We start from the raw sequence: 24,854 nt of genomic DNA, 5'->3' as shown, positions 1-24,854 counted from the left end.
TATAACTATTGTTCCAAATAAATTAGCAGTGTTTAAAAACTGCAGTTTAAGTACTGTGTGTGGCTGGTATACAGCTCAGCTGGGAGGAAAGAAAAGTAATTATTGCGGTATACTGCCCCCACCTGCTCCCGGAAATCTGCCTCTTCACACTCAGAATTCAGGGAATCCTTTTTTCCAAGTTTGAGTAGCCACCCGTGTATTCAGTTATAATCAGCAGTTTCGCAATTTAAATCAGGTTTTGAATCTCATTCTTACCATTATTTAATCTGTTTGGAACCTTCTGGTCTTAAAGATCTCTTACTTGTATACAATCTTCTTTCACAACTCTTAAACAACAGTCAAATTGTGCTCCAGACAAAATTATACCAGTTAATGCCCTGCATCATTCTGTTCCTCCAGTGCCTGTTCTAGGTTCTACTGCTTTTCCTTCTCTTTCCTTATGTTCATCACTGCATGATTTTCACCCTCCTAACAATCCTGAATAAGTTCCATCTGGTTGCATATTTTTTGTATTTTCGTCACTGGTAGTGGTAGTAGGTATATACACCCCTACTAGAGATCACACAGGATAATGTGGCCCCTGCCCAGAAACGCAGTCTCGTCCTGGTCACTGGGTGAGTCCACTGCTCTGTTCCGAAGGGGCAGCTGCTTCAGTAGTGTGCCGCGTGCTGTGCTGCCACATGCCACCCCAAGTACTTGGAGTGTTCTCATTGCCCTCTGTGTTCTGAGTAGTAGGGCATCAGAGTCCCTGTGCACAGCAGGTGCAGGTAAGTGATTTGAATCATGCAGTGTCATAGAATTTTATGTTGGAAGGGGCAAGAGGCAGTGGGTGAGTAAAAATCCCATTAAAAAGTGTGGTTGAGAAGGTGACACTAGCCACTGGCGTTTCCTATTGGATAATAAAGAGAATAGACGGTGGGAAGGGAAATGTGTCTACAGCTACTTTCCAAGGCTTCTCTATTCCGGGAAATGTGTGGAAGGAGAATGATAGACATTTCAATAATTTTGAGGAACAAGTTGTCAAGAGGCTGTTACATAATTTCCACATGACACAGAACCCAATAGTCACTAGCCCCATTAATGAAAGTAAACCTGTTGTTTGAAAGAGATATTTCACCATTATGATCCTTGCTACACATGTTATAAAAGGTGGGCCTGCGGTCTCTTATGGCTGGAGGGGATTGGCACCAGAACTGCACGCGTGCACACGCACGCCGCCTAATTACCGTACATTTTGAGGAGGTGCGGGATGAGTGACTCTACTTTGTCACATCCCAAATGTCTTGGAAATTGCCACCGTGTTCATCAAACCACTGACTCTTCTGGCCTTGTGACATGGTGCATTATCTTAATGGAAAATGCCACTGCTGTCGAGAAAAATGATTGTCATGAAGGGGTGTATGTGGTCTGCAACCAGTGTATGATATTCCTTGGCCATCATGGTGCTTTGCACAACCTCCACTGGACCCACACATGCCCACATGAATGTTTTTCAGAGCATAAGGGAGCCACCATCAGTGTTTGTCCCACAGTTTAGGTGTCAAGGAGCTAGCTGTTCGCCTAAAAAACAATGGATTCACAACACAAGCATACCTGCACAAAGTTAAATAAATTCAGCAAAACAGATTTTGAGTAGGGAATAGTGAAACATGTATGTTTTGTTTCTGCCCAGTTTAACTTTTAAGTGCAAATGTGTCTCGAAAGGTAATTTGGCATTTTAGCTTCAGAGGGAATATCTTCAAAATGGTGATGTATAAAAAAATATTTTTCATACAAAAGCTGATACATAATTAACATTCTTCAAAACTGTAAATCAGCGTTTTTTAGTAATTTGAAATTTTGCAAATTAACTTATCACCATCATCATCATTTAAGACTGATTATGCCTTTCAGCGTTCAGTCTGGAGCATAGCCCCCCTTATAAAATTCCTCCATGATCCCCTATTCAGTGCTAACATTGGTGCCTCTTCTGATGTTAAACCTATTACTTCAAAATCATTCTTAACTGAATCCAGGTACCTTCTCCTTGGTCTGCCCCGACTCCTCCTACCCTCTACTGCTGAACCCATGAGTCTCTTGGGTAACCTTGCTTCTCCCATGCGTGTAACATGACCCCACCATCTAAGCCTGTTCGCCCTGACTGCTATATCTATAGAGTTCATTCCCAGTTTTTCTTTGATTTCCTCATTGTGGACACCCTCCTGCCATTGTTCCCATCTACTAGTACCTGCAATCATCCTAGCTACTTTCATATCCGTAACCTCAACCTTTTTGATAAGGTAACCTGAATCCACCCAGCTTTCGCCCCCATACAACAAAGTTGGTCGAAAGATTGAATGGTGCACAGATAACTTAGTCTTGGTACTGACTTCCTTCTTGCAGAAGAGAGTAGATCGTAGCTGAGCGCTCACTGCATTAGCCTTGCTACACCTCGCTTCCAGTTCTTTCACTATGTTGCCATCCTGTGAGAATATGCATCCTAAGTACTTGAAACCGTCCACCTGTTCTAACTTTGTTCCTCCTATTTGGCACTCAATCCGTTTATATTTCTTTCCCACTGACATTACTTTCGTTTTGGAGATGCTAATCTTCATACCATAGTCCTTATATTTCTGATCTAGCTCTGAAATATTACTCTGCAAACTTTCAATCGAATCTGCCATCACAACTAAGTCATCCGCATATGCAAGACTGCTTATTTTGTGTTCACATATCTTAATCTCACCCAGCCAGTCTATCGTTTTCAACATATGATCCATAAATAATATGAACAACAGTGGAGACAGGTTGCAGCCTTGTCTTACCCCTGAAACTACTCTGAACCATGAACTCGGTTTACCGTCAACTCTAACTGCTGCCTAACTATCCATGTAAAGACCTTTAATTGCTTGCAAAAGTTTGCCTCCTATTCCATAATCTCATAGAACAGACAATTACTTCCTCCTAGGAACCCGGTCATATGCCTTTTCTAGATCTATAAAGCATAGATACAATTCCCTGTTCCACTCATAACACTTCTCCATTATTTGTCGTAAGCTACAGATCTGGTCCTGACAACCTCTAAGAGGCCTAAACCCACACTGATTTTCATCCAATTGCTCCTCAACTAATACTCGCACTTTCCTTTCAACAATACCTGAGAAGATTTTACCCACAACGCTGATTAAAGAGATACCTCTGTAGTTGTTACAATCTTTTCTGTTTCCATGTTTAAAGATTGGTGTGATTACTGCTTTTGTCCAGTCTGATGGAACCTGTCCCGACTCCCAGGCCATTTCAATTATCCTGTGTAGCCATTTAAGACCTGACATTCCACTGTACTTGATGAGTTCCGACTTAATTTCACCCACCCCAGCTGCTTTATTGCACTGCAATCTATTGACCATTTTCTCCACTTCCTCAAACGTGATCCTATTTCCATCATCTTTCCTATCCCATTCTACCTCGAAATCTGAAACATTACTGATAGTATTTTCACCTACATTGAGCAACTCTTCAAAATATTCCCTTCATCTGCCCAAGGCATCCACAGGATTCACCAGCAGTTTTCCTGACCTGTCCAAAATACTTGTCATTTCCTTCTTACCTCCCTTTCGAAGACTGCTAATTACACTCCAGAATGGTTTTCCAGCAGCTTATCCCAATGTCTCCAACCTGTTTCCAAAGTCTCCCCAAGATTTCTTCTTGGATGCTGCAATTATCTGTTTGGCTTTGTTTCTTTCTTCAACATAACTTTCTCTGTCTACCTGAGTTCTAGTATGTAGCCATTTTTTATACGCCTTCTTTTTCCTTTTACAGGCTGCCTTGACTGTGTCATTCCACCAAGCTGTTTGCTTCCTCCTACTTTTACACACTACTGTTCCAAGACATTCTTTAGCCACTTCTAGTACTGTGTCCCTGTACCTTGTCCATTCCTTTTCCAGTGACTGTAATTGACTACATTCAACTAACTGGTACCTTTCTGAGATCGCTGTTATGTACTTGTGCCTGATTTCCTTATCCTGAAGTTTCTCCACTCTTATTCTCTCACATATGGACCTGACCTCCTGCACTTTCGGCCTCGCAATCCCAATTTCACTGCAGATTAAATAATGATCAGTGTCATCAAAGAATCCCCTGAATACACGTGTGTCCCTCACAGCCTTCCTGAATTCCTGATCTGTTATTATATAGTCAATGACAGATCTGGTTCCCCTGCTTTCCCAAGTATACCGGTGAATGTTCTTATGTTTAAGCCCATACTGGCACAGAAATCCAAGAGTTGCTGCAAACTAACTTATCACCATCAATTAATTTTGAAAAATGAAAAATTTCGTTCATTTTATGGGCTTGGTGTAAAAAAAAAATCACATGTTATAAATTTCTTTACAAATTATCATTATTATAATTACTTTCTATCATAATAATAGTTATTATTTACAATTAAAAAATACATGTATGTGAAATGATAAAACAAAAAAATATAAATCTCATATGTATGTCGGATGATTTAAAACCTTAAACAAATATAAGTAAAATTAATAATTAGAATAGTAATGAATGTTCAGATACTTTAACTAGCTGTGATGAAAAGACTCGCAGCTTATCGTCTACAGCTTATTTTGCAAAAAGGTATTTCAGAAATCGGCTTTATTACACAGGAATGGAATCTGAGGAAGTAGACCTCACTAAAATTGCCGTGACATCACAATGAGATCAGTCAGTGAGTGAGTGTGTGCATCAGAAAGGAAATAGCACGCAAAATATGGAGTGATGCAGGGAATGCAATCAATTAAAAAACCAACAAACTGTGGCCAAGAAATGAGGGGACCACCCGGCTGCTGAGCTCACTGCCACACATGACATCCATCATTTCAATGACTGATTCACAACCTGTGCCTTCCCACGAACACCAACTTTTCTGAATTGCGCAGGTGGGAACTTCCCTGTAATATATCCTATGTTCCCGTGACCCTCCTGACCTCAACCTTCATTAGCCATTGTCCTCACCCATCCAGCCTCCCTGTTCCCATTCCAGCACTGCACAGCCCTCATTCCACCATTGCATTCAGTCTTTTTACTTCTCTCCTTTTCCACCAACCCCCAACCCTCCCCCACTCCCCTCTGCCCTCCGTCTAACCTCCTGACGGAACATAGCTGCCGTGCCCTACCCTCTGTCCACCTTGTCCCTGCGCACTCCCCGGCAGCACTGCATTCTCTGCCATCCCTACCCTACTATTCCTGCTCTTCCCCACCTCAGCCTCCTCCTTACCCCCACCCAGTCGTCACTCCCATCGTGCACCGTTGCTGCTGCTTGCAATGTGGCTACAGTTGCTGAGATGACAGTCGTGTGTGTGTGTGTGTGTGTGTGAGCTGTGCGCGTCATGTTTCTGACGAAAGCTCTAACAGTCTTTTTGTTGCCTATCTGTGACTTAGCATCTGTGCTGTATGGTGAGCGGAAACTTTCCTTTTCATAATATTGTTAAATTATGGGACAAATTTAAGGTCAAAGACTAACCTTTCCACACCACTGTCCTCCGAACTACTGCCTAATAGGATAACTCTAGCATGTAGCCACCCAACACTAGCACTGTTCCCTGTGGCAATTGAAAGCAAAAAAGATGTCGGATCTGACACCAATTTTGGTAGGAAGTATTGCCCCGGTTCGGAAATATTGTAGATCCGGGGCTGATGTGCAGAGCAGTCTGAGCTATAGTGGGGAAGTGTGTAGTCTCCACGTGACCCATGTTAGTGATTTTGTTTGTTTTCTCTTCGTTTACTGCTCTTACGTCAAATGAAAACAGAACGAATTTCTGTGGACGGGAGCTATCAACTGAGTCTATCGATTATTCATATGACTTTGAAACGCATCGCTGTCGATTTTTGAACATTTTTGAACACATTCTAAGTTAATTTCTGAATGAATCGTTAGTTGATTTTTGAATGCGTACATAGTGTACATGTTGTCTCTGTCAGGGGAATCCTCGTCTCATGTAGAAACAAACTTTCCTACAGACAAAAGGGGCTATACAAGCTGAGCGAGGTAATTCCGAATGGATGAATGCCAACTGCTGCCTGATTGTGTGGTTGACTGGGTTTGCGAATGATGGGCGTTGTTATAATTACTAGCTAAATCCATAGATTCAGACTACCAGAGTGGAAATGAACAAATAACAGGTAAGAAAGATTACGTATTAAAATGTCTGAGCACTTTGGGACTTAAAACCTGAGGTCATCAGTCCCCTAGAACTTAGAACTACTTAAACCTAACTAACCTAAGAACATCACACACATCCATGCCTGAGGCAGGATTCGAACCTGTGACCGTAGCGGTCGCGCGGTTCCAGACTGAAGTGCCTAGAACCGCTCGGCCACTGCAGTCAGCGATTATATATTACCTTCTTGATATATCCAAGAAAATGAAATTTTGACAGAATTTTTGGCCAGATCGCTATACTAGTAAGGGCCAGTTGTACAGTCCCCAGCTAGCAGCAGCTTTAAGTTCTTTTTTGGAAGTAGCACAGAAAATGCGTTGTACGATCATGTAACAACGCCTAACCGGAGAATAATCGCAGGATAATTAAGCCGGTGATTATGGCAGAGTTAGTGAAGTTAACCGGCGAATAAGCTTTGACATTGAAGGAATAGTTACAGAATTAAGGACAGCAAAATTCTTAGTTAGAATGAGGAAGGAGAAGAAACGGGGAAATCACACAAATTATGGAACAATATGACAATTCAGTTTGTATAAAAATTTCGTGCCACTACTTATAGATTTCATGTTTGAGGAACTGGAGCACATGAATGAAGTGTGAAACTATTTCCTAAAGTAAAGCTTTTTGCTTGTAGTAGGCTTAATAGGCATTTGATATTGGCACTTCGTGAATTATATTATGTCGTGTTATAAAAATGACCATTTGTGCCAAAACAGTCTTGTTTATTTGGTGTGTGTTACAACTGTTGCAGTATTAGAAAGGCTTATTTTGTTTTATCTAGCAGAGTGTGACAATATAGATGTAATCAGATCAAGAAACCACACCAGCCTTGGGTCCTGTTTGTATTAATAGCTTTTTCAGTATTAGACAACGACATTTTGATTTTTCATGTAGCAAACGTTTGACGAACTTTGAGGTAAGCTATTCTTTTGCAAAAAGGAAAGCACACCATGTAAAGCTGTAGCAGGATTAGAGAGGAAAAAAAAATTCTAGGAGCTAAGGATTGAAGATATGTGTGTTGTCTTGATTGTCTCATGTCTTTACTGGTTTTATGTATTCTATATTTAATTTTGTCACACAAAGCAGGAAGTTGTTAGCTGATAGGGAATAAAGAGTGCAAATATTCTGAAGAGGTTTTTAGGAGGAGGACAGAATGTCAAACTGGCCAACTGTAAGCATGAGAGGCACCACAGGACATTTTAATTTCCACTGTCCTGAATATGTTTTGATGGCATCCATTACAAAATATACACATTTCAATTCCACAGAGCAAAATACAGTGATGTGCAATAGGACAATGCTGTGTGAAGAGGTGTGGCACTGCACTTCGGCACACTTACAGTCAAATAACATATCTTACATTTCCTCGAACACACATGTTTTATGCATTAGACTCTTCAGAAAGATGTGCGCTACAAAATGAATATATTTTTGAAAATTTGATTTTTCGATTTTTTGACTTCCTACCTCAAATGCTCGAGGGAGTGGCGGGGCATTACCCCGGTTCCAAAATATCGTAGATCCGGGGCTGATGCGCAGAGCAGTCTGAGTTATATTGGGGAAGTGGGTAGTCTCCACATGATCCATGTTTACATTTAGTGATTTGCTGTGTCCTCTTAGTTTACTGCTCTCGCGTCAAATGAAAACAAAACAGATTTCTGTGGCTGGGGGCTATCAAGTGAATTAATATACATTCATATAATTACAGAAGGGTAAAATGTGTTGTTAGTTGCAGATTTTATTTTATTTCCACCAAGCACTAATTGCCTTGCAGAACAATGAAGTTACTTTTGTCAGTTTGCTACAGAAATTTTCTTTTATTTATCCTTTCCACTGAGGCAGACAATATATTTGAAACGAATTGTTTAATTCCACACACTGTTCGCTGCATTTCAACTGCATGTTTTCAACTTATAGCACGTATGGCATTATGCCATAATAAAGAACCAAACATGAGATAACATAGTACTGGTACTCAAAGAACATTTACATCCCAAAAACTACATTAAAAAGCTTAATATCAGGTCGTGGCCTCCTTCACTGGGAGTCTAGACATACAAATGTGCACTTTAAATGTGCGCATTTTAGTATGGGTCACGAAATTCCAATGCTTTTGGTATTCTCTGATGTCGTGTTTCTTTTATGACATAATGTAAGATCTTCTAATGTTTTACATGTATGAACATACGGGCTCCCTACGACATCATAGCTGCGCGAGTGCGGTGACCCCCCTCATCTGGCCCTCTCTGGCAACTGCAGAAATGAACCTATTTCAAATAGGTCGCGGGAAAATATTCAGAATGGTGGTTTGAAAAGTGTTGCTATCAAAGTAAATTTCCTTTTACGCAAGTTGAGAATGTTCGATGAATTTCTTAAATCACAGAGCGTTTGACTCTCATTTAAAAATAAACTCTGATGAAGAGTCATTTAGATGAATTTCGAGCCCAGAAGATCAGACATTTAGGACTGTCGGTTAACAGGGAAAAAGTATGTTTTCATCTGGAAGAAAGTATTTTTAACTGGAAAATCTGGGAATTTTTTTCCTTGTCCGCGTATACATCCTGATATAGGGGACAGTGTGTTTTTTAACCAGGAAATCTGGAAAAATCTGGGATTTTTTTCTTGTCAGTGTATACACACTGCAAGTACTTCTTTTTTGATACAGTTTGCTTTGTGTAACAATGACTACGCAGTGGTCAAAATTGCCTTTCAAATGATGAACAGTGTCAAGAGATGAAGAGAAGATTGGCATGTTGGCATAGATGTACCAGGAGGTTTTATCAAGGATAGAGGATAAAATGTCTACATGTACATTGATACTCTGCAAACCACAGTACGGTGTGTGGTAGAGTGTACCCTGTAACACTACTTGTAATTTCCTTTCCTGTTCTAATTACAAATAGAGAGAAAAAAAACTGTCTGTGTGCCTGCATGTGAGCCATAATTTCATGTATCTTATCTCCATAGTCCTTACATGCAATATATGTTGGCAGCATTAGAATCATTTGGCAGTCAGCTTCAAATGCCGGCTCTCTAAACTTTTTTTTAATAGTGTTTATCAAAAATAATGTCGCCTTCCCTATAGAGATTCCACTCATAGTGTCCAAAGCACCTCTGTAGCACTTATGTGTTGTTCGAATCTATCGGCAACAAATCTAGCAGCCCGCTTGTGAACTGCTTCGATGACTCCCTTCAATCCGACCTGGTATGGATCCCAAACATTTGAGCAGTACTCTAGAATAGATTGCACCAGCATCCTATATGCGGTCTCCTTTACACGCGAACCACTATTTCCTGAAACACTAAATAAACAAGTCGACCATTCACCTTCCCCACCATAGTTCTCATATGCTCATTCCATTTCATCTATCTCTGTGTTGTTATGCCCAGATATGGAAACAACTTGACTGTGTCGAGCAGAACAGTAGTAATATTTTGTCCGAAAATTACATGTTTGTTTGTCCTACTCATCAGCATTAATTTACATTTTCTCCAGATTTAAAGATAGCTACCATTTGTCACACTGACTAGAGAGTTTGTCCAAGTCATATCTTCCTACAGTCACTCAACTTCGATAACTTACTGTACACCACAGTGTTGTCAGCAAACAGATTGCTGCTCACCTTGTCCGTAGAGGGAGAGGGGGGGCACTCCTGACGATACCCTTGTCTCTGATGAATCCTCTCTGTTGGAGGCAAATAGTGGATCCTGTTCCGTAAGAAGTCTTCGAGCCACTCACATAATTGTGAACTTCAGCCATATACTCATATCTTCGTTTACAGCTTGCAATGGGGCACTATGTCAAATGCTTTCGACAAATCTAGAAATACGGAATCTGCGTGCCGCCCTTCATCCATAATTTACAGTACATCATGTGAGAAAAGTGCAAGCTGAGTTTAGCATGAGCGATGCTTTCTAAAAATGTGCCAATTCGTGGGCATAAGCTTCTCAGTCTCAAGGAAGTTGAATGTATTTGAACTGAGAATATATTCAAGGATTCTGCAGCAAACCAAAGTTAGGGATATTGGTCTATGATTTTGCAGGTTTGTTCGTTTACCATTCTTATATACATGGACCTTTTACCAGTCACAAGTGACCTTTACCTGGGTGAGATTCATGATAAATGCAGGCTAGGTAAGGTGCCAATGCTGTAGAGTACTCTGTGGAAAATCTTTCTGGTATTCAAGCCAGACATGGTGATTCATTTGTTTCCAGATCTTGCGGTTTCTGTACAGTGTTGTCCATGCAGACGTCTGTCAGACGGTCAAATGATGGTGTGTTTGCATGATTCTCCTGTGTGAGTAAGTCCTTGAATGTGTAATTTAAAACTTTGGCTTTTGTTTTACTATCTTCAGCTGCCACACCAGATTGGCCAAAGGGACTGAATGAAAGCCTTAGACCCTCTTAGTGGTTTTACTTAGGACCACAATTTTCTTGGGTTCTCTGACAGAACTTGTAAGGTGTGGCTGTGGTAATTGCTGTATGCTTCACACTACATCTTCTCACAGATACCCAAATCTCTAATAAACTTTGCTTGTCACCAATTGTGCGTTCCCTTTTGAACTGAGTGCAACAGCATCTTCATAATTTTGTTACTAAACCATGTTTGGCCTTCCCAATCTTCTGTCCACTTACTAGGCACATAACTCTCCAAAGCACAATTTACAGTCCGCTTAATCTATGTGATCAAAAGTATTGGCACATCCCCCAAAAAATAAGTTTTTCATATTAGGTGCATTGTGCTGTCACCTGCTGCCAGGTACTCCATATGAGCGACCTCAGTAATCATTAGACAGCGTGAGAGAGCAGAATGGGGTGCTAAGCGGAACTCGCAGACTTCAAACGTGGTCGGATGATTGGGTGTCACTTGTGTCACACGTCTGTATGTGAGATTTCCACACTCCTAGACATCCCTAGGTACACATTTTCCAATGTGATAGTGAAGTGGAAATGTGAAGGGACACATGCAGCTAAAAAGCATACAGGCTGGCCTCGTCTGTTGACTGACAGAGACCGCCGACAGTCAGAGGGTCGTAATGTGTAATAGGCAGACATCTAACCAGGCAGTCACACAGGAATTCCAAACTGTATCAGGATCCACTGCAAGTACTATGACAGTTAGACGGGAGGTGAGAAAACTTGGATTTCGTTGTCGAGCGGCTGCTCAGAAGCCGCACATCGTGCCGGTAAATGCCAAACGACACTTTGCTTTGTGTAAGGAGTGTAAACATTGGACGATTGAACAGTGGAAAAACATAATGAGCAGTGCCGAATCACGGTACACAATATGGCAATCTGACGGTAGGATGTAGGTATGGTGAATGCCTGGTGAACGTCTTCTGCCAGTGTGTGTAGTGCCAACAGTAAAATTCGGAGGCAGTGGTGTTATGGTGTACTCATGTTTTTCATGGAGGGGGCTTGCACCCATTATTGTTTTGCGTGGCACTATTACAGCACAGGCCTAATTGATATTTTAACCACCTTCTTGCTTCCCACTGTTGAAGATCAGTTCGGGGGTGGCGCTTGCATCTTTAAACACGATCGAGCACCTGTTAATAATGCACGGCCTGTGGTGGAATCGTTACATGACAATAACATTCCTGTAATGGACTGGCCTGCACAGAATCCTGACCTGAATCCTATAGAAAACCTTTGGGTTGTTTTGGAAGACCGACTTTGTGTCAGGGCACCTGATTGAACGTATGCCTGCGAGAGTGGAAGCCGTCATCAAGGCTAAGGGTGGGACAACACCATATTGAATTTCAGCATTACCAAGGGAGGGCACCATGAACTAGCAACTCATTTTCAGCCAGATGTCCGGATACTTTTTGTCGCATAGTGTATCTTCGCCCATAATCCCTCTGCATCCATCTTACTGGAACTAAGTGATGTCAGTTCACTGTATAAATGAGATGCTAACAACTGTCCGCTCTATCTAGCAGAAACACTCCCTTAGCCTTCTTGACTGATTTGTTAACGTTTGTAATCATAGTTCATATTATTGACGTGTTGGGATTCAAAGTTAAAAGAGATGTAGGACAGGCAAAGGTGTGAAAGTTGTTTGAGGTGGTGCAGTATCTTGCTGACTAGTAACAGATGTGGGTGGAGGAAAGTAGGGATGGTATGTCACCACAGGACATTGGCTACCACCCACTGACTGAGCCTTACTGGGTTTTGCTATGTCTGGTGGTCTCATGTTGTGGGTCTCCTGTGTTCAATGTTGCGAATGACTGGCACTCAGCCTTCCAACTTTAAATGTTGCTGTACTGTTTCTACCACCAGGCAGAGACAGCAATTACTGCAAGATCATAACTGCTTGCTTTCACCACCACAGGATGCCCCCATTACAGGTGAAACTTGTTTTTGTATAGGCAAGTAGCTGTGGTGCCCAGCTTTGCTCAGGGAGTTGGTATGAGATTGTGTGGTAGTTGAAATGAAGGGATAAACTTTAAAGTATGGCGTAAAATGATTTTGTCACACTTCACTGTCTGTTTTTGTTCACTCATTCCACTAATTTTTTGGTTCTTCAGTTCGTTACTGATAAGAAACTGATGTTCGAACACACGACTGGTCTTGCTTTGTATATTCCTACCAGAGGGTAGCCTCACTAGTGGCAAATTCCAGAACATACCAAAAAGGCCCAGAATGGTCCACAATGTTCCAGAAGATTCCACAACATTAGTGTGTCTCGTGAAATGTTCTAAAATGATTTAGGATGTTCCCAAACATCATGGATTCTTCACAAATGTTCAGGACTATTCCTGAACTTTTCAGAACATCGCTTATAATTGTGAAACATTCTGGAATGTTATGGAATGCTCTTGAATACTCTCAAATGTTCTGCAATATTTTAGAAAATTATAGAGGGCGAACCTTCCCAGCTCTTATATCTTCAAAAGCCCACCATTCAGATAAAAATTGATACCACCTTCATGACTAGGGGATGGCTACACACCATATAACTCCCTTGTTCGTACCAGGTATCGTTTCTGAGCTTTAGCAGAATGCACATCGTACACTTAATTTTATAATATATATTGATTTATTTTTGTTATATATATATATTTTATATTTTGTAAATAGTGTGGGATGTCTCTTATTTGTTGCTCCAGCGGCAAAGGCGAAGTTCACATTCAGTGACAGCGATGAAGAAGAAGGAAAAAGTGATGAAGAACTGGAGCTGCATGATAATATCTTGGTGCAGGAGAGCGAAATTGTCCCACATGTGGATGCAGAATTGAACACCGCTGATGACAGCTTCATGTGAGTTGATAGCATTGGATTTAAGGGTGCTATGACTGACAGTCAATAATAATTCCTGTTCCTGCTGCCTTTTTTTTTTTTTTTTTTTTTTATTATTTCCTCACATGATGAAATCTGGTTTTTCTCAGTTGAAAGCTTTTGTTGGCCACCACCTTCCAGCTGCTCTCTTTCCCTCTTTATATTTTTTAATTCTTTCTTCTAGGTTTATCTGATATTGTATGCACACTGTCCAAAGAAACCAACTGTTGTCATACAAACTTTTTCCAGTTTGTTGTCATAAAATTTCATTTTATCTTTTACTATGTGAGAGCAATGTCAGTTCCTTTATAATATATCTTCTTTATGCAGAAAAGCCCCTTTTGGTCTCAGCATTCCCATGAGGCAGAGCTCATTTCACCACTGTACTTATCTGAGAATATTTCAGTTGTTGTGCACTTCGTATTGATGGATTGGTTCCAGTAACTGTCAGTTGGATATTGTGTTGAAGCAGAACACACTCACAACTTACAATGACACCCAACTGGAAAAGCTTCCATTCATCCACTAACTGATCACAATCAGTATCCAACGGCAATGCTCTTGCGGTGCTTACAGCATCACTGACACTTGCTGCTGATTTTCTGGTGGTTATTTTATGCTCTTGCTCTCACAAACCCATCCAACTTGCCTCAGATTGAATAAAATGACCTGCTGACTTCTAACAAGTAGTAGTTACTGAAAGTTACTACAGATAAGTGACCTGTTGGCAGCGCTGTATAACCATTCAGAAATTGATCTTCTGTAATTACATTTTCCTGGAGTCACATTGAGTCTCAGCCTTATCTACATCAGGATAGAATATGTAGCTGTGAACTGAAATTTCTGCCAAGGCCCGGACTTGTCAGCCAAATTGGCCAGGTGGTGTAGTGGATAGCACATCTAGCATCTAGTAAACAGTGTCAGCCCAAATCTTGATGCATTACTTCAGCTTCTATCCTTATTGTTCAGAAATTGCCTGTAGTTGTATTAAAAAATGGATTCTTGTTAGTGATTAGATGACGTGCATGATGTGAAATCAGATTAAAAGTGATCTAAATGCAGTGGTATGTTTTGCAGGGGAGAAAATGTGGTGAGCAGTTCAATCAGAGAGCCCAAAGAGAAGACAAAGAAAGAGGCTAAACAAAAGAAGAAAGCAGTTAAAAGGATATCTGTCTCTGACTCGGACATTGAGAAAATCATTGTCAGTGATACGGACAGTGAGTTTGAAGTGAAGAAAAAAAAGGCAGCTAAACCAAAGAAGAAAAAAGTTGCAAGGATCTCTGATTCGGATGGCCCATCGACGAGCAAGCCTCAGGGTAAGTATTAATTTTCAGATAAGTTGTTTAAGAACTATGAACCACATTTACCCATAGTCATTGTAATTATATTTTGCTGTCAGTGTGTTATTAGGCTTCTATATTTTGTTTTGTACAAAGTGTAATTGCAGTGTGTTAATTATCACCCTCCCACTCCACCCACCCATGAACCGTGGATTTTGCCATAGGTGCCTCGGCATTACGGGTAGCTGTACTGTAGGTGCAAACATAATGGAGGGGTATCTGTTGAGAGGCCACGCAAAAAAATGGCCTTGCTGTGCTGGTCCTGTGAACAGCTAAAACCAAGAGGAAACAGCTGTAATTTTTCTCGAGGACATGCAGCTGTAGTTTGTGGTTAAATGATGTTCTCTTGGGTTAAATATTCCAGAGGTGAAGCAAAGTAACACAGCCCATGGGTGAAGTGGAGATGGAAGTTGTATACGCTCCTGGACAACCGGGAAAAACCCGAGAATTATTTCATCTGGGAGAAAACCAGGGAACTCGGGAATTTTTCATTGTTTTAGTTTTTGGTTAAATTTTTGTATTTTTCACTGCTAAGAACTGATACTCCAACAAAGAATATTACTGTATCCCACTACTGCAGAGTAATACTGCAACAATAAAATGAGAGAGAGAGAGACACTTTAGTTGCAAAGGTAAAATACAGTTTACAACAACAAAACACCGTGAACTAAGTGTTCACCAACAGCAAAATGTCTAAGACCTTAGGACGACAACGACTGTGCAATAATTAGTAACAATTAACTGGTTTCTATGAGTGCGGCATCACAACTGTTTACATTAGGCTTGTTTGAGCAGTTGCCAGCGGGCTCAGTAGCATGTGCAGCTGAGTGTTGTATGAGCAGTGCTTTCTCCTGCTTCCTGCTACTTGAAGTGTAGCTGTTAGCTGTATCGACAGTAGCAGCCAGATGCTAATGAGAAAAATATTTCTGGCACGTACTAGCTGCCAGATGTGTGCATGCACTGAGTTGTTAGTATAGTGGAGAGGGGGTAGTCTCAAAGTGATTCTTATTTACATTTAGTGATTTCGCTGTTTCCTCTAAGTTTACGGCTCTCACATCAAATGAAAACAAAATCGATTTTTGTGGCCGGGAGGTATCAAGTGAATTAAAATACATTCACTTAATTACAGAAGGAATATGATTAGTTTCAGTTTTATTATTTTATTTCCAGGTTTTTGGCAGTAGATCATTAATCGCCTTGCAGAACAATGAAGTTACTTTTTGTCGGTAAAGAAATTTGGCTTTTATTAATCTTTTCTGTTGAAGCACTCAATCTATTTGAAATGAAGTGTTTCATTCCAGAGTATTGACTAGTTCCAATAGTTTCCTAATTTAAAGTGCACATTTTCACCTTCTGGCATCATGCCATAACAAAGAACCAAGCAAGAGATAGTACAGCACTGGTACTCCAAGAAAATTTACACCCCGGAAACCACACTGAAAACCTTAATATCAGGTGGGATCTACTTTGTTGTGAATCTGGACAATCCAATGTCCGCTTAAAGCCAAATTATGCATTTTAGCACAGTTTACGAAATTCCTATGATATTGACGTATCCTCTGATGTCTTGTTCCATCATCACGTAACGCAAGATCTCTTAATGCTTTAGACATAAAATATATGGGCTTCCTACATCGTCACAGGTGCACACGTGCAATAATGCCTGTTTCTTGGCGCTCTCTGGCAGCCGTTAAAATGAACCTATTTCTTACAGGTCTTGGGGAAAATATTGCTAATGGTGTTTTGAAAAGTGTTTCTTTCAAATTAAATTTCCTTTTATCGAAGGTGAATTATGTTATGTGGGATGAATTTCTTAAATCACAGTGTGTTTGAAACTTAGCACTTTGAGGAATGGCCTTGTAGAATAATTAGAGTCCTGCTGAACACACATTTGTCATTGTTTTTAATTTTACTGGCACATTTGTGTGATGTGTAACAAATGCAAAAAAAAGACCAATATTACATGTGAACGCTTAGCTTTCCTTGTAACAACATTAACTTTTCCTCTTCATGTGTTCGCGCTACTTAAGTGATACTGCTATTGGCTGACGACATGTATCCTATGCTCCGAATATCTGTTATCAGCTGGCAAAATCACATGACATGAGGTGTGATTGGCTTACAAAAAGACATCGCAATCTCGATTTCAGTGCTCCAGAAGCTAACGTGCCCCGTTTAGTGGAATTAGAATGTATACTTCTTTTTTTAATGCAAAAATATGCAGCATATATGTTGCTGCATATCAAAGGTCTTTCCAAAACTCTTTTTTTTCCATTTCCTAAAGTGCTCTATGCTGGTGTATTAAACGTTCACCATTCAAAGGATTGATAAGTTTTACAGTTCAGAGGGAAAATCTATGGAAACTTACTGTGACTTAATATGAAAGTGTGTTTTCACACTAGGAAAAGTGTTTTTTAACTGGGATATCCAGGAAATAATCCTGAAAGTTTTTGCCTTGTCTGTGTACACACCCTGAAGGGTTTCTCATTTTGATTTGGCAGCTCTAGCAGTGTGTGGTTGTGGGAAGAATTTCAGCGTGTCTGGGATTGCGAACATTTACCTGCAGACTAAAAAAAAATTGTGGAACTTCATTTTTTTAGGATGACAATTAACTTTCAATACCACTCACACTTACTGTTAGGTGTAGAAGCTAACAGTATTTAACATGTAGTTGATCTTACTACACAATATTGTTAACCAAATTGTGTGGTTAACAGGCTGAGAGTGCCAATCTCTATCAGACAGGTAAAAAAAGTGAAATTACCCAAATACCACCCACGGGCTCCAGTGGGCTGATTGGTACTAAGCAGCCACCTCGTTATCCTCTGCCAGCGATATCACTGAATGCAGTATGGAGGGGCATGGGGTCAGCACACCACTCTCGTGGCTGGTGTCATTTTTGTAATCTGCAGCAACGACTCTTCAGTTGAGTACCTTGTCAGTTAGCTTCAGAAGGGAAGGGTGCAGCCCATTCTAGTCCTCCCACTGAAGAAACATCCCTGGCAGTTCCGGGAATCGAACCCAGATCCTCCGCGTTGCAGTTACCCACGCTGACCACTCTGATACAGAGATCAACAAAATATGAGGCAGTACAGTGTTCATTCGTGCTGGTATGTGAGCAAACGAGCTACTTGACACTGGAACTGAATGTTCAGAAAATTGTTCTGCCTTGTATTGGTCAGCAGATCTGAACAAATTTCCACTCTGTTCTTAAGCATCTCCAGAACCCATCTGGCACACAATTCGCAATAACAGTGTGTGTGTGTGTGTGTGTGTGTGTGTGTGTGTGTGTGTGTGTGTGTGTGTGTGTAACATTTTGTCCATGGCATTACAGCCAAAATTCAGGTGTGCACACAGTTTCATTGTAGTAATCTGCAGACTGAAACAGATGCATCTATAGACCCTCTTCATTGTGAGGGATCGCAGGTGAGGTGGTTTGAGCAGGCTGTGGCTTGTCGTGTATACCCTTTCGATAGCTACTGAAAAACTCTGTAGGCACCATCCGTGTCATGTTACTCATATGACATACTTACTGTATAGTCTCCATACACCTTTAGCAAGTGTTTGGCCAATTATGTTCACAGCGTTAGATACTCCACATACTGTCAAACATGCAACCACAATATTGGCTGCTAATGGTAAGTGGGGTGGGACTGCAGGTATCCAATGGTGAGCACAGCATGAGGCTACAGAGCATAGTTGAACTGCTTAGTCAGTAACTCAAGAGTGCTACAGTGCTAGTGGTGTTGATACGAAGCAGAGCAGTGGCAGCAATAACAAAGCAAAACTTGCATTATATCTACAACAGTTGCCGAAGTTGACATTTCATCGAAAAGTAACCCAAGGAATTTCCCAGTGTGAGAAAAAGTGACAGATGAAATACTAGCATTTGTGCAAGATAAATAAGAGGAATGCGTGGTGTTGTGTACACTCAGCTGTATGGACAATGTACTTGAAGAGTACAATGACGACGACAAGTGTTCAGCAAGTGAAAGTTACACTGAAACAGGTGTAGAGCCATGTAGATGATGATGATGATGATGATCCTTATCAGACAGGCCGCCTCAAATGCTGTCACTGGTGAAACATAATGGAGGACTATCATTGGCAGAGGAACAAGTACTGAACATAACTATGTATGTGGAAGATCATTCGCAGCACAGTAAAAAACATCTATGAACCGATTTCGAATAAGTCTGCAGCAATGTGTGTAGTCCACAAGAACTATGGATATTAAAGACGAGGAACAATCTTCAAGAAACTGAGGTTTGCGTGTTGCAAGGATGGTAATACGGTCTACAGGCTATGTGTGACCTGATCTTGTATGTTATGCACATCAAATTGCATATGATGTAGATTACAATGATCTAGGGGGAAGCAGCGGATATTTGCACAACTGCAAACTGTGCTACTGAATTGGAAGGGGTAAGGTAATGAAATTTCAAACAAAACATCAACTTCATGTGGCACAGCAAACTGTGGAGTTAGCCTGAAAGTTTGTAGATAAGATAATCTTATCCCGTCATTCAGTAAGTAATTTGTTCTCATCTCTGACCAATTGGGGCTTGAAGAGGAAATGCAGATTAGAGGTACCCTGAAAATCAGAGGTGCCAAGCAACATCAACCGACATCAATGCCTCGATACATTCATATACAAATATGCCAACTGTTAATCTGGTTGGTAAATTAATGGAAAGCCTTTTGTTATGCTGCAACAAGTTGGAGGTGCTCTGCACCCTACAGTTCTTTCTTGTGTGTGACCTCGCAAGGGCCCTCTAGGGGGTTCACGGTTCTTTCGTGAGTTGTGCGTGGCGCACGTGGGGCCCTGAGCTATTGTGGCCCATTCTTCATTCCCTGGCTGAATTTCCTTCACCCTGCCTCCTCCCTCCCTATCCCCACTCCTTCCCCATTGCTACCTCCTTCCGCTCTCTGGGTGTTCAGAATTTTGTCGACTTGGCTATCCACCTGGTTTCCTGTATTGGCTGCAATTTTGTTCTTTCATCCTTTGTGGCAATTAGCTCCCCACTCGAGGTTTGACCTCCCCTTCAAAATTTAGTTCTTTTAGTGTGAGCAATATGGGAAGAATTCCCTCCCTAGCATCTACAGTGTGGATTCCTCTCTCCCCTTCCGTCACCACTGTAGCCTCCTTCCACCCTGCTGGGTCACCGACACATTAGCCAGTCCATGTGGTGGGGCTGCAATGTACCCATATCACTGAGCCCCTGAGAACACAGGGATTACGCTACTAATACCTGAGGTGTTCCCTCCCCAAGTATGCCAAGGAGTGGTTGCATATCTTCATGGAGCATTGGAGCTCCCGGCAACGGCTGTCTTGCCAGGCGGTCCTCGGTGTGACTGGGTGGCGCCCGTAGGGAGAGCCCCTGGTCAGAGTGGGTGGTATCGGGGCGGATGCTTGGCACACAGTGTATCGAGCTGCAAACAGCCGTCTCTTTGAATGGTGAAGGATCCTTGAATGCTGCTTCGTATGACCAACCTTCCCTTCTGTGGCCACACCGTGGGAGGAGGGCCAGGCTTGCCATCTTGTGATGAAACCCTTTCCCAGTTACCTCATCTGTACTAGGATGGATGGGGACACATTCACCACCACCAAGCCATTGTTTTTTGTGGAGAATATAAAGGACAAGTTTGGTGAAGTGGAGTCTCTTAGTAAGATGCGGCTGGACTCCATCTTGATGTCTATCACTACTCACCATTCTCTGAATATGGGCCAGGCAGTAATTTCTCATAAGGACCTCATCCTGCAAACTGATGAACTCCGGGCTATTCTGGCGTGGCATTCATTTTGTTCAACGTGTGGAGAAGGGCTGCAAAGACAACGGCACCGATACTAGCACCTTCATTCTGGCTTTAGGGGGATACCCTCCCAAAGAAGGTCAAGGTTATGTGCTGCAGGTGTGATGTGAAGCCGTACATCCCTCCACCTATTCAGAGCTTTTGGTGGTTGTGCCTTCCCGCTGTATGGCGGACACTTTGTGTGGTGACTGGCCGCCCACTCCCTGAGGGAAGCCCCTGTGTTCTGCCGTCTGTGTGCTAGTTGTGCTTGACTGCCACTCCCCTCGCTCGCCGGATTGCCCAGATTACAAGAGAGGAAAGAAGATCAAAGAATAAAAGTCCGTGGTTCACCTGTCTTACGCTGAGGCTCATCAAAAGTGTCACACATTCCATCCAGTGTCACTGTATTCAACTTGTGCGTCTGTTACTTGCTTTCCTCAGCCCTGTCTCACTCTCCCCTTCCCCTCACCTCCAGTTCCCATGACCTCCCATCAGGGAGCCATTCCCCCTCCCCAGCCGAAGAAGTGCCCCCCTTCTTCAGCATCTGCCGGCGATCGGGTTCCTCCCCAGCATCTCAGGCCACAAGACACACTCGGCCATGAGACATACCATCTGTGCAGCTCAAGGTGGCCTCTCTTTCAGTTCCAGATCTTGCAGAAGCCTGTACTTCCCTTGTGCCCTGCCCGGGGAGGAGGAGGGGGAGGAGAATATAACTCCCATGACAAGGTGCCCGGAGGTGCCATATCGCCCCTCGCAAACTGAGTCTGACATCTTATTTATAGATGTCACCCCATCCTTGTCGGTGACTACAACTGACCAAATGACCTGATGTCCTTCTTGGCTTCATGTCTACCTTGGACTCAAGCTACATGGTCATCACTGAATTGCAACGGATACTATTGTCACCTATCGGAAATGCAGGCTCGTCTCCTCGTATTCTGCATTCTCTCTCGTTCTTCAAGAAACGCATTTCCGTGATGACAACTCTCCAGCTTTTTGTGGTTATTAGGTGTTCTATCAGAACCATGCTGGCCCCGGGGTAGCATCTGGTGGGGTCTGCGCTTTGGGTTGCTCTGATGTCATTAGTGACTGGATTCCCCCTAGGTTCCAAATTGGAAGGGATAGCAGTTAGAATGCAGATGACTCCAGCAATCACCATTTGCAATGTCTACCTCCCACCAGGTAGACCACTTGCTTACATTGCACTGTGTACCTTAACCCAACAACTCCCATTCCCATTTAGCCTCCTTCAGGACTTCAATGCGCACCATCCACTGTGGGGGAGTGTCACTTCAACAGGTAGGGGTACCCTAATTGACCACACATCATGGACCACAATTTGTGTCTCCTGAATGATGGTTCCTATACCAAATTCAGTGCTGCTCATGACACTTTCTCTATCGATCTAACGATCTCATCTCCTGCCCTTGTGGCTTCCCTACATAGATCATCCCACAGTGATCTTTCGGACAGTGACAACTTTCCGGCGATTCTATTGTTCCCCTGCTGCCACCAGGCAGACAGCCCCCCCATGTTGGGCATTCTGCAGGGCCAATTGGCCTTTATATATGTCTGCTGTCCACTTTGACACCTCCGTCTCGAATTCCATTGATGTAGTCATGCAAGGCATCTCTGCCGCTATTCTTCATGCTGCTGGCACTACTGTCTCCCTTTCCATAGATCCTCCTTGTCGTCGACTGGTACCGTGGTGGACCATGGTTGTTGCAGTCGCTGTCCAGGACCGCTGATGGGCGCTGCACTGATTTAAGTGACACCCTTCACACACCAACCTCCTCACTTTTAAGCATCTCTGTGCTAAGACTCGTTACCGTATTAAGCAGAGTAAAAAGGAATGCTCGGAGTGCTATGTTTCCTCCCTGGGGACGTATGCCTCATCATCGCAGGTTTAGTCCAGGCTCCGTAGCCTTCTGGGCTGCCAGCAACAGTCAACTGTCCAGGCTCTGAAATACCAAGGTGCTCTATGCACTGATCCATTGGTCCTCACAGAACACCTCTCAACACACTTTGCCGACGACACCCCCCCCCCCCCCTCCCCCCTCCCACCCCTTCCAGACGTCTCTGAGGTCTTCAACCACATTTGGCTCACAGGTGCTTCTCCTTCACAATGACGAGACAGTAAAATTACGCTGTCCGGGAAAAACCCAACGTTGCTTCACACCCATTGCCCAATTAGCCTGACGAATGTACTTCGTAAACTGCTCGAAAGGATGGTCAACTTCAGATTTTGTTGGTTACTCAAATCTCGGGGCCTTTTGTCCCCCATATCAGTGTGGCTTCCGGGCAGGGTGATCAACTGACTATTCACTCTGATTGGAATAAGCCATCTGACAGGCTTTTACTCCCCGCCAGCACCTTGTTGTGGTCTTCTTTGACCTACATAAGGCATATGACATGGCTTGGTGCCATCACATTTTAGTTACCCTCCACGAATGGGGCTTCCGTGCTCCCCTTCAGATTTCTATCCGTGAGTTTTTATATGACCGGCTCTTCCAGGTTCGAGTTGGCACTTCACTCTGTCTCCCTCAGGTTCAGGAGAATGGTATCCCACAGGGTTCTGTGCTAAGTTTCACACTCTTCCTCATTGCCTTCAATGGCCTTGTGACCCCTGCTGGGCCTCTGGTTACCCCAGCATTGTACATGGACGATTTTTGCATCTGGTGGAGCTCCCACTCAGTAGCTTCTGCTGAGTGCCAGCTCTGAGGCGCCATCTGATGGGCCTCTACGTGGGCAACAGCCAGTTTCCTCCTTCCAAAACGCGGGTTACGCATTTTTGTTGTCAACCGACAGTACACCCCGATCTAGAACCTTATTTACGCAACCAGCTCCTCGACGTTGTAGCACAGTCCTGTTCTTGGGGCTCATTTTTGATAACAAGCTGACATAGGTGCCCCACATTCACCACCTAAAGACTACATATAAGCGGAAGCTTAATGCTGTCTGCCTCCTGGCCCACACATCTTGGTGTAGACTGTTCCACTTTTCTCAGTCTTTTCTGTGCCCTGGTCTTTCCAGGCTAGATTATGGTGGTCACGTTTATGGCTCATCGGCTCCTCCTGCTTTGATACTCCTTGACTATGTCCATCATTGTGGGGTGCATCTGGCTATTGGTGCTTTTCGCACTAATGCTGTTAATAGGCTCCTCACAGAAGCGGGGATTCCAACTCTACACATCTGACAGAGCCAACTCCTTGTTTCCTATGCAATTGCCATTCGCCAATTCTGTGACCGTCCTGTGTACCTTGCATTCTTCGTCAGTGATGTATGTATCCCTCCTAACACCCGCCTGTGGGTGGGGTTGCTCGTTGGCGTGCATCTCACTTCCCCCCGTCTGGATCTCCATCTCCTCTCACTGGTCTGCACCATGTGTCTTTCCCCCACACCACCCCTTGGATGGTGCCTAGACCACAGATTAGGACTTGTCTATTCCAGGGTCCTAGGGTCTCTGTCGCTCCTGCGGTTTTCCAGCATCTTGTCGGTGGCACCCTGGAACTTTGCAAGGATGTCACAATCTTTTACACTGATGGTTCTAAGACTATCGATAAGGTGGATATGCTTTCATGTCTCTCACTGGCTTCGAACACCATTTATTACCGGGGTCATGTAGTGTGTTCACACCAGAGCTTCTAGCCATTCACGGGGCCCTCCTTTTTGTTCCTCAGGCCTTCCTCCACAGTGTTATAATTTGTTCAGACTCCATGAGTAGCCTGCAGGCTATTGACCGATGCTACTCTTGTCACCATTTGGTATCTGCTATCCACGACCTTCTCTCTACCCTCGAGCATGCCGCCTGTTCAGTCGTCTTTATCTGGGTCCCAAATCATGTAGGCATCCCAAGCAATGAACTGGCTGATCGTTTGGTTAGAGAAGCAGATACTTACCACATTTCCTTTCAAGATTCCAACTGCGGATATGTGGATCTACATCAAATCTCTCATTGCCCATAACTGGAAGGCCATCTGAAGCACTACTTCTCATAATAATAAACTGCGCACGATTAAGGAATCTCTGCAGTTCGGTGCTCTTCCTTGCGTTCCTCTCAGGAGTAGCCACTGTTTTATGCTGTTTACTCATTGGTCATAACCAGCTCACACATTGTTTCCTCTTATGTAATGACCCACCCCCAAAATGTGGTCGTGGAGCCAGTTGAAGATATCTCACATATTGATGGAATGTCCCCTTCTTTCGGCCCTTTGTGTTAAGTATAGTTTTCCCAATTCCCTACATT

General features: G+C 42.9%; 1 protein-coding gene across 1 annotated transcript in view; it reads left to right on the top strand.

Annotated features, from left to right (window-relative positions):
• LOC124716735 (DNA topoisomerase 2) overlaps positions 1-24,854 on the top strand; it is a 137,938-nt gene that overhangs the window by 105,340 nt on the left and 7,744 nt on the right. Inside the window, exons 22-23 of the mRNA XM_047243279.1 lie at positions 13,307-13,457; positions 14,553-14,791. Of these exons, the coding sequence (XP_047099235.1) occupies positions 13,307-13,457; positions 14,553-14,791 (390 nt within the window). The remainder of the gene's footprint in view (positions 1-13,306; positions 13,458-14,552; positions 14,792-24,854) is intronic.

The sequence above is a fragment of the Schistocerca piceifrons genome, chromosome 9, assembly GCF_021461385.2.
Source record: "Schistocerca piceifrons isolate TAMUIC-IGC-003096 chromosome 9, iqSchPice1.1, whole genome shotgun sequence".
Classification (NCBI taxonomy): Eukaryota; Metazoa; Arthropoda; class Insecta; order Orthoptera; family Acrididae; genus Schistocerca; species Schistocerca piceifrons.
The sequence above is the reverse complement of the archived record's forward strand: the minus strand, read 5'-3'. Positions and strand labels throughout refer to the sequence as shown.